The sequence below is a fragment of the Neovison vison genome, chromosome 6 (genome assembly GCF_020171115.1).
Source record: "Neovison vison isolate M4711 chromosome 6, ASM_NN_V1, whole genome shotgun sequence".
Lineage (NCBI taxonomy): Eukaryota > Metazoa > Chordata > Mammalia > Carnivora > Mustelidae > Neogale > Neogale vison.
The window spans coordinates 203,145,223-203,155,914 of NC_058096.1; the positions used below are offsets into that span (position 1 = coordinate 203,145,223).

Consider the following 10,692-nt stretch of genomic DNA (forward strand, 5'->3'; position numbering starts at 1 on the left):
TCCCAAAGGGCTCCCTGCCTCAAACCCGGTGGAGGAGCACAGCTTCATACCCAAATGTGCTTGGCAGCGACTACTCAGAAGCTGTTACTTGGATTTTTTGCAGCTCTTAGTGATTTTGACACCCTTAGACCGGCAGGGGTGGCCCCTCCTGCCACTAGAGGACTCTGGCTTTTCTAATAGGGAAGGTCCTGGCCAATTAGTCCAAGAAGGGCCTGGATTCTCTTCCCGGCTGGTGTCTCTGTAGAAATGCCCCCTGGGGCGGAAGGTGCCGCTGCAACAAGGGATGTCACCTGGGTTTTCAGGTGTATAGTCTGTGGTGAAAGAAAGGCGGAGAGGAAGACTCAGGCTTCTGTCTCTCCAGGCTCAGGTCCTTGAGCCCCTCCCTAGCTACTTCCCTTCCCAAACCAAAGGCACAACTCCAAGTCCCCATCCGGGGACATACCCTCCTCCTTTCCCAGGTTATCACCCCAAGTTCTTCGACCAGACCTTCCCTCCAGTCCCACCTGTGGCTTCAGCAGAAGGTGCACACTCCTCACACTCCCACTTCTTACTGTTGGCTCTCAGGGAGGAGCAGTCCCGGTGGGTTCCGTGGGATCCACACGTAGCACACAGAATGAGACGCCACCTCCTGCAGGAAGAGCCAAGGAAGGGTGTGGGGACCCAGATTACACTCTCTACCACTCTCAGAATGTTTGCTAGAGGCCAGGCCTTCGCTGAAGGCTTCCCAGGCCATTTTCACTGTACGTTTTACCCATGACCCATCGTGGCCGAGTGCCAATCCCTGGACCCTGCACTCAGGCACAGATACTCGAAAGGTGGATTTGGAAAGAAATTGGACCCGAGGGCTGCTCCACTGGGTGCGAGGAGGAGCAGACCCTGCAGGAACCTGTCCACTTGTGCATGAGTGAGTCCTGGGCTGGTCAAGTATGGTACTTGAGTTCACCCTGAGGTCTCTAGACAAGAGCGATATTCTTGTTCCTGATAACTGTGCCAAGGTCTAACTCTAGCACGGCACCAGTGAGAAATCTTTCTAACCAGGAGCCTTTCCCTACCCTTCTTCCTCAAAGCTGTCTCTGCCTTTTTCATACAGACAGATGGGGGCATCACAGTGTTGATAGCGCTGATACAACTCCGAGAAAGCCCCCGGCTCGAGCTCCCAGGCAGCATCTCTGCGGTGGGAAAACAATGATTAAAGGGTGCATAATTGGGGGTGAAACCTTTGCCTACCTAGAGTAACTAGGTCGGCGGTACCTAGAAAGTAGGAGGAACTAGGTAGGAAGAACTAGAAAGAACTCAAGTTAGCACAGCAAAAGATCCCAACAGGCTGCCAGAATACTTTTTTTTTTTTTTAAGATTTTATTAATTTATTTGACTGAGAGAGAGAGAGAGCGAGCAAGCACAAGCAGGAGGAACAGCAGGCAGAGGGAGAGGGAGAAGCAGGCTCCCTGCTGAGCAGGGAGCTCCATGCAGGGCTCGATCCCAGGGCCCTGAGATCATGACCTGAGCCAAAGGCAGCCGCCTAACTGACGGAGCCACCCAGGCACCCCTGCCTGAATACTTTAAATAAGACGGGCTGAGTGGTCTGGCAGTAGAAGAGGGTTGAAGCAGGATGAGTGGAACATGGGGGTTCCTTAGTTCCATGCTGAAATTCAAGAACCAACCCCCAGGGAATTCTGATCCCCAAGCCCCCCTTTCAGGAACATGTCTATCCCATTCCCCCATTTCCCCCCACCTCCTTTTCTTTCTTTCTTTTTTTTTTTTTTAAAGATTTTATTTATTTTATTTGACAGATAGAGATCACAAGTAGGCAGAGAGGCAGGCAGAGAGAGAGGGAAGAGGAAGCAGGCTCCCTGCTAAGCAGAGAGCCCGATGCGGGGCTCGATTCCAGGACCCTGGGATCATGACCTGAGCTGAAGGCAGAGGCTTTAACCCACTGAGCCACCCAGGCGCCCCTCCTTTTCCTTTGATAACTGATAAGCCCTCCCTCCACTCTTTCCCTCATTACCATATGCCAGTGCCTGGGCTGCTCCCTCATTCTCCGAACTAACCTTACACTCGCCTCCTCTCTAGAAATCTAGGCAACCCACTCCCTGGCTCAATTCCTGCCCTAGAGTTTCCACTACCTGTCTGGAATATGAATTCCCATTCTTAGCATTTCTTGAGGAAACTCTTCTCGATTGTTACACTGTGGACATTTGAAGAAATGTTTTGCTGATGTGTGGGCATATTTCTGTAAGAGAAACATGGAAGAGCACTGTGTTTATAAAACACCATCTTTGATCACCTTTTCTCCACCCCAACCCTCATCTCACAAAAAGGATATTGCCAAGAGAACTTGATTGGAGGTTTCCATAAAAGGGCTACAGGTGGGCTAGTGGGAGGGGTGTAAATCCAGGCCTTAGACCAAAGACCAAGCTCAATTCCAGAGAGCTCCCAGGAGTGCCTTAGCTGTCATCTCTGGCTGTAGGGGCTGCAGTGCTGACCCATTCAAGGGTCGCTTTCCTTCCATCCCAGGAAGCAAGGCTGATTTGGAGGCTGTTTGACTCATTCAAGCTTGTTTGCTCTAGCCCTCCTGAGGATTTTGGATGAGGTCTTACAAGTCAGGGGTGACCAGAGACTGGGCTGCCTTTCCTCTGACTGCCTGGAACCAGCCCTGCAAATAGGCCTCCTGGGTGGAACACAGAAGCCAAGACTGCCTGAACATTCCTAGGGTGCTCTGAACTAGAGAAAATCTGGAAGGTCCCGAGGGCGGTCCCCACCTGTATGCACTTGCGATGGTAGATAGTTTGACTACAACAAGGACTCTGGATGTTTTCAACACTTGCTTGGGATAAGTCTTCACAACACAAGACACAGCTTTCCTCCCCTGCCTTCCCCCGTTGGATGTCCTGTGTTGGGCGGTGTTTTCCACAAAATGATCTGAGGCAGAGTAAACAGACTTGATTTCTGGTTTGTCACTGATGTAGTCATCCAGCTTCCCAGCCTAGGCAGGCCAACCACCCGGGCCGATGCCCAGTGAATCTCCATGCTCATGGGGAGGAGGAGGAGAAGGGGAAAGAATAGCCACATGCCTGCTCACAGCTGTTCCCCCACTGAGCAAAACTCTTGGGACTACCTCCACAGCCTCCTGTTCCTAAAAGCCCCACTTAGCTCTGAGCAGCTGTCTAAGAACAGCAGCTGTTCGTAATTTAAGAAGGGGATGGGAAACAAGAAGTAACCCCTGTGAAATCGCCAAGTCAAGACACTGTTTCTCATTATTGAATGGGAGGACAGATTCACAGTGAATCAAAAAATGGGCCTATGAGAACCAGACTCTGATTTCATTAGCGGCTAATTAAGAGCAACTTGCAAAAGAGCAGTCCAACTTTTCCCCTTCATCACTCACTTGTACTCTCCAAAAAATTGTGAAAGGCAACCCCTTTCTTGGCCACAAGGAAGGTGGAAGTTTCTGACGCATTGATCCTTCTGGCAGTTGATGGCAGCTCCCTTTTTCTTGCACACAAAGCAGATCTGCAAATTAGACCCCAGGCAGTGCTCAGGGCCCCAAGAAAGACAAACAGACGTTCTGTGGCACATCACTGTATGGAATGGAAATTCTAGGAAGCCGTAGCCATTTCCTTTCCTCAGTTGACCTGAAAGCTCTGTGGGCACCCTGAAGCTGAGCTTCAAGCATCACTAAATAATTTTTTCCCCAGGATGTTGCTCCCTCCCCACTTAGAATCCTCCACCCCAGAGAAGAATGCAGCTTATCGGAAGGGCCTGTTGGGAAATCCCAGAGTCCTTTGACTTCTGAACTAGCCGCTAGGGAAAAGAACAGAAACAGGGGCCATCAGAGAAGCATGAGAAGAGACCTACCCCGAGGCCCCCATACTGGGGGATTCTAACCTTCCTAGAAGCCCGGGCTGCCTCCTTTTTGATGTCTTCAGGCAGGAATCCATGGAAACCTCTGTTGGACTGGCCCCTCTGAGGCAGCTTGCTAGATAGGATCTGGGGGAGCAGGAGAACCAGGCTGTCAAGATTGATGCTCAATGAAACAGTGCAGTGCGGTGAGGAAGAGGACAGGGTGAGAGCGCTAGAGTATAGAGCTTGGTGGGATATGTAGGCATTTACAGGGTAATTTACTTAGCAAAGGCTTATACAGCATTAACTGTGCTCTAAGTGCTTTTCAAATATCGACTCATTTAATCCTTGTAACAACCTCAGGAGGTAGGTACTATCATCACCCCCGTTTTATAGGAGACGTTCTGTGACCTGCTCAAGGTTACAGGACTCCAGAACCTGGGCCCTTACATACCTCTGCATTATGCTGTCTCTCATCAACTGAGGCTTGCTTTCAGGTGCTGAGCCCTTTGGGGAAAAACTCCCTATATTTTGACTCATTTTCTATTCACGGCAGCCCTGTGATACAGATACTATTGTGGTCCTCATTTAAAAGACCCTCATTAAAAAGAGGGGTCCACTGAGGTATAGGATGGTAAGGGACATGGCTGGGGTCACAGAGCAAGGAGGCAACAGAGTTGGCATTCACATCCAGGCCCACAGAACCCACACACTTACCCTGCCCCTTAGCACAGAAAAAAGCTCTTAGAGTTTGCTCATTTCAGGAAGGGAAACAGGACTTTAAAACCTGACTATGGAGGCACCTGGGTGGCACAGTTGATTAAGCGTCTAACTCTTGGTTTTGGCTCAGGCCTTGATCTGAGTGTTCTGAGATGGGGTCCAACCCACATCGGGCCCCAGGCTCAGCACAGAGTCTACTTAGGACTCTTTCCCCGCTCCCTTTGCCCCTGCCCCCTGTGCTCACGTTCTCTTTTTCTCTCTCTCCCTCCTTCTACATAAAATAAAATCTCCCAATGATAGTCATTCTGCCCTACTGGGGAAGGGGAAGAATTGAACTTTCCTTTAAAAATACAATTTTAGGGGTGCCTGGGTGGCTCAGTGGGTTAAAGCCTCTGCCTTCAGCTCAGGTCATGATCCCAGGGTCCTGGGATTGAGCCCCCCATCAGGCTCTCTGCTCAGCAGGGAGCCTGCTCCTCACCCCCGCCTGCCTCTCTGCCTACTTGTGATCTCCATCAAATAAATAAATAAAATCTTTTTTAAAAATATAATTTTAAGGGCCTTTAGTTTCTGAAAAGTCCCCAAAGCAGATTCTAGAATGGGAAATGAAGGAAAAGGACAATAAACTGTTAATGTACCCATAAACTGTTACATATATGTATGTACATTGGAAGAACGTGAGCACCCCAGCCCCACCCCAAGAATCTTCCAAAAATATGGGAAGGGTGCTGGACTTCCTAAAGTAATTACATGTAATGTGTAATGGGAACCCAGGTTATTTTATTTTGACCTTATAACAAATTTTTAAAAGATTTTATTTATTTGACAGACGGAGATCACAAGTAGACAGAGAGGCAGGCAAAGAGAGAGGGGGAAGCAGGCTCCCTGCAGAGCAGAGAGCCGGATATGAGTCTCAATCCAGGACCCTGGGATCATGACCTGAGCCGAAGGCAGAGGCCCAACGACTGAGCCACCCAGGTGCCCCTTTTTGACATTATAGAAAAGGTGATGCTCCAAGGTTAGATGATTTGAAGACACTTGGATTATAGCTATACGTGCCCAATTAGGCTTAAAACATATCCATTTAACACCAATTATCTCAGGGCTTTAGGACTATATGAGTGATTTCCGTTTTATTTAGATTTCTAAGTATTACTTACGTTTTCTACAATGAGTATGTATTATTTCTATAAACAGAAAAACCAATAGTGAAAGATTAGAAATAATCTAAATGTCCTTTAAAAGTGGTTTGTTTTAATACTTTTTGGCACCCCCCCATACCATGGAATACCAATTAGATATTAAAAAGGAAAAAAACTAGATTAATACATTCTACGAAGAAAGAGCTTCCTAAGTATTAAGAGGTAAAAAAAAAAAAACAAGCAAAATACAAAACACTGTGTATAGTATGTTTATTTTTATGTTGAAGATGTGTATGCTTGTAAAGGCACTGACATTAACCAAGACCTGACACCCAAACCAGACAGGACTTACAAGAAGGAAAATCACAGATCAATCTTGCTCATGAGTACCAGTGTAAAAATGAAACAAAATATTAGCAAACCGAATCCAGCACCATATAAAAAGGATAATACATCATCATCAAGCAGGGTTTATACCAGAAATGCAAAGTTAGTTTAACATTAAAAATCCAATTGATGTAACAAACCCCACAAACAAAATAAGGGAGAAAAACGAACATCCCAATAAATGCAGAAAAAGCATTTGACAAAACTCAATACACATTCGTGATATCCTCAGCAAACCAGAAATAAAAGGAACCTTCTTTAATCTGATGAAAAGCCGACAGCTAACATCATATTTTAACGTTGGAAAACTGGATGCTATCCTCCCATGCGGGGAGTAACACAAGGATATTTACTCCGGTAACTCCTATTCAACACCTGATTGAAAGTTCTACCTAGTATAATAAGGCAAGAATAAGAATTAAAAGAATTGATAGATTGGAAATGAAGAAGTAGAACTGTCTTTCTTTATTCACACTATATGATTGTGTACACAGGAAATCCTAAGGCATTTACCAAAAATATTAAAAAATAAAAGCAACTACTGAACTAAACAAGATTGCAGGATAAAAAAAATCAACATACAAAATAAACTGCATTTATATATACCAACATCCAAACTTGAAGCTGAAATTTTAAAATACCATTTATAATAGCACAATAATCCAAAAATATTTATGCATTCATTTAATAAAAGATGTGCAAGACTTCTTAACTAAAAAACACTGCTAAATAAAAATAAGTAAAAAAAATAAATAAACATTGCTGAGATAAATTTTAAAAGACCCAAATAAATGGGGAAATATATCACATCCGTGGATTGAAGTTTCAAGATTTCAGTTCTTCCCAAATTGATCTATAAATTCAATGCAATCCCAATATCAATCCCAACAGGCATTTCTTTTAGAGAAAAACTGACAAGCTAAGTGTAAGATTTATACAGAAAAGGACCTGATAGCCAAAACCATCTTTAAAGATGGTTTTTAAAAAACAATATAGTATTTAATTTCAAGTCACTATAAAGCCCCAATAATCAAGAGAGTGCAGGACTGTTGTAAGGATGGCACACTGATCAATGACATAAAATAAATAATCCAGATCTACAGAAATATGGTCAATTGATTTCACAAAGGCAACAAGGTAATTCAATGGGCAGGCAAGGATATCTTGGGACACACACAAAAAAGCACTAATGATAAAAGAAAACAAATTGATAAACTGAACTTGATCAAAACTAAGAACATTTGTTCTTTGAAAGACACCATTAAGAAAATGAGGCATCTACTGGGTATTTACTCCAAAGATACAGACGCAGTGAGAAGAAGTCCATCTGTACCCCAGGGTTCATAGCAGCAAAGGCCACAGTTGCCAAACTGTGGAAAGAGCCGAGATGCCCTTCAACAGACGAATGGATAAAGAAGATATGGTCCATATATACTATGGAATATTATGCCTCCATCACAAAGGGTGAATACCCAACTTTTGCATCAACATGGACGGGACTGGAGGAGATTATGCTGAGTGACATAAGTCAAGCAGAGAAAGTCAATTATAATATGGTCTCACTTACTTGTGGGCATAAGGAATAACTCAGAGGACATTGGGTGAAAGAGAGAAGTGAGTTGGGGAAAATCGGAGGGGAGATAAACCATGAGCGACTGTGGACTCTGAGAAACAAACTGAGGGTTTTGGAGGGGAGGGGGTTAGGGGATTGGGAGGGCTGGTGGTGGGTATTAAGGAGGGCATGTATTGCATGGAGCACTGGGTGTGGTGCATAAACAATGAATCCTGGAACACTGAAAAAATAAAATTAAATTAAAAAAAAGAAAATGAGGCATACCACGGACTTGGAGAAAACAGTGACAATATGCATATCTGAAAAAGGATTTGCATCCAGAATATATAAAAAACTCATAAATTGAGAAGACAAAATAACCCTACTTTTACAATGGAAAAATATTTGTACAGACACTTCACTAAAGAACATATGTGAATGGGCCAGTAAGCACACAAAAAGAAGCTCAACATCTTAAGTCAACAGAGAAATGCAAATTAAAACCACAATGAGATGCCAGTACCTACCTAATAGAATGGCTAAAATTAAAAAGATTGACCATATCAAATTCTGGCAAGAATATTGTGCAATTGGAACTCTCACAAATTGCTAGTGCAAGTGTAAACCAGTACAACCACTTTGGAAAGTGATTTGGCAACTTCACATACAGTTAAACATACAGTTAGCACACAACCAATAAATCCACTCCTAGGCGTTTGCCCAAGGGAAGTGAAAATATGTGTTCACAAAAAGACTAGAACATGAATATTCACAGCAACTTTATTCATTATAGTCCCCAAATAGAAACAATTCAAATTGTCCATCAACAGATGGGTAAAGAAGCCAGTTACAAAATATTCATATAACAGAATACTACGAGGCAACAAAAAGGCACAAGCTACCAATATATGCAACAGCATGCATGAATCTCCAAAACACTGCATTGAGTAAAAGAAGTCGGACAGAAGAATACAATTGGTGTATGATTCCATTGGTATGAAATATGAGAAGAGGCAAAAGTAACCTATAGATGAGAACAGTGATGATCTCTGAGGGGACTAGGTGGAAGGGTACGGGAGGGAACTTTCTGCAGTGATGGAAATACTTTGGGGTGATGTTTATATGAGGATATACATTATATCCCCATGACATAGGAGCTTATCAAAACTCATCAAACTGTACACATAAAATTGGTGCATTCTATAGTAGGCAAATTATAGCTAACAAAAAATAAGAAAGCATAGTGGGGAAAAAACCAGCTCAAAGGATAGCATGTGCTTCTAGGGAGAGGAAGGAAGATTGGGAATGCTGTTTTGGGAAGTGACTTTTTATTGTATATACTTTATACTGTCAGGATTTTATAGCATTTTAAAGGCCAGATTTCAGAAAGAAAAAGGGCTGTTGAGAAAAACAAGGCTATGGATTTGAGGCTGGATGAAAAACAGAGAACAGACAGTACAGCAAAAGTCATGAAACATTCAAAGCAAAGGGGACCTTATACTCACAAGACAAAAATAATGCACGCTGAGATTGTCTTTCTGAAGAAATTCCCCCAGTTTTTCAGGATCCCCAGGTTCTCGAAGGCATAGCCGGCAAACTGGAGGAGAGAATGTTAAGAATTCATTTTGGGAGTACAGGGAAGAGTCATATATTGGGAAGAGGACATTTTGACAAGGGTGGAGGTTGGAAAGAAGTGTTGCATGGTATCAGTTAGGCCTTTATATATATAATTTTGGCCACATTTGAGGGAGTTGGCAGCAACTGCTCATTTTATACACTTTTCTCTCAAGTGGCTTTAAATAACTTGCTTCTTGAAATTTAGATTAGCCATTTAAGAATCAAGGACCCTGAGTTCTTCAGGATCTTAGAGAATCTGGGAAATAAGTAGGACGGACATTCAGAGAAGCAAGTTTGCTGCCCTACATAGCTGGCCTTTGCTGAGGTCGGAATGCAGCAGTTGAACAGAACCTCCAGTCTTTCTTACCAGGCCCTGAAGATGGCTTCCTTTGGGTCACCCTCCTTGTCTTGGCAGATTTTCTATACAAGAGAAGGAAGAAGTACAAGGCGGTCTTTGAGGATCCTGTCAACACCCCTTGTAACATTTCCCTCAAAAATGCCTCCATGGTCTGATGAAGGACCAAAATAATAAAAAGCTAAAAAATCAGTTCCTATTTTTATTGCTTATTTTTTGAGAACACAAAATATAGCTGCTAAGTCATTTGAATTACGTGATATTGTAGTTATCTTTCTGTTCCCATTGACTGTGCTGCCTGTGTAAACTGAATGATGCAAGAGCAAACCTCCTTTTGCTCTTTTACTGTTTCTTCTGTCACCTGCTCTGAATCTCTGGTGGCACCATGTTCACAAAGCATAACGAAATATGAAAACTGAGTGTGAATTTCCTATTGTGAAGCACTATTCTTGGCTCTTCACAGGGTCTAGCTCAATGAATCTACAGAAGGCTCTAAAAAGTGGATGCTATTTCTAAACACATTTTCCAGGTGAGGAAACTGAGGCTTAAAAAGAAATGTCCCAGGTCACCTAGTGTCAGCAAGTGTTGGAGCCCAGATATGAATCTAGCCCCTAGGGCTCCAGAGCCAGCACTTTGCTTTTAGGGACAGCTCTGGGGGCATAGGTCACCGGGGCTTCCAGGGAACCACTGGTGTATGCTTCCATGCTACCCAACCCCAGGCCCCCAAGATCACACAAAGGGGACAAAAAATGCACGATATACCATGGGTCTTTGGACAATTTCTCCCAAACTTCCTTACTCCACCTACTCTACCTCAATCTTTGACGTTCCTTCTTCTTTTCTTTTATAGTCTTCATTCGCTGCTGCCTCTCTCTCCTAACTTGAATTCTTCTATACTATTATGAGGACAATACAGGCTCTTCCAGCTATAAATATAAACAGGGCTTGGTCAGCAATTTAATTCTACATTTGGTTCCACAGGGTCAAAGTAACAGTGTACCTCACCTACCAACCCATGTGACAGAATAAAAGGGAACCACCCAGTATCAACGCTAGTAGTAGCCAATAAACATGAAATTGTG

The 10,692-nt window shown here is 43.7% G+C and overlaps 1 protein-coding gene across 2 annotated transcripts; it reads right to left on the reverse strand.

Annotated features, from left to right (window-relative positions):
• Positions 1–84: 84 nt before the first annotated feature.
• On the reverse strand, positions 85–10,467 carry PHF7 (PHD finger protein 7). 2 transcript variants are annotated; one of them, XM_044255263.1, is made up of 10 exons: positions 10,424–10,467; positions 9,623–9,675; positions 9,144–9,235; positions 3,886–3,987; positions 3,386–3,510; positions 2,760–2,919; positions 2,124–2,230; positions 1,053–1,169; positions 504–628; positions 85–311 (listed from the first exon to the last, which is right to left on the reverse strand). In XM_044255263.1, the coding sequence occupies exons 1-10, from the start codon at positions 10,465–10,467 to the stop codon at positions 85–87; spliced, it is 1,152 nt and encodes a 383-aa protein (XP_044111198.1). The 2 variants fall into 2 exon arrangements, with proteins under 2 accessions (XP_044111198.1, XP_044111199.1); XM_044255264.1 differs by lacking the exon at positions 1,053–1,169.
• Between the last annotated feature and the right edge of the window lie 225 nt (positions 10,468–10,692).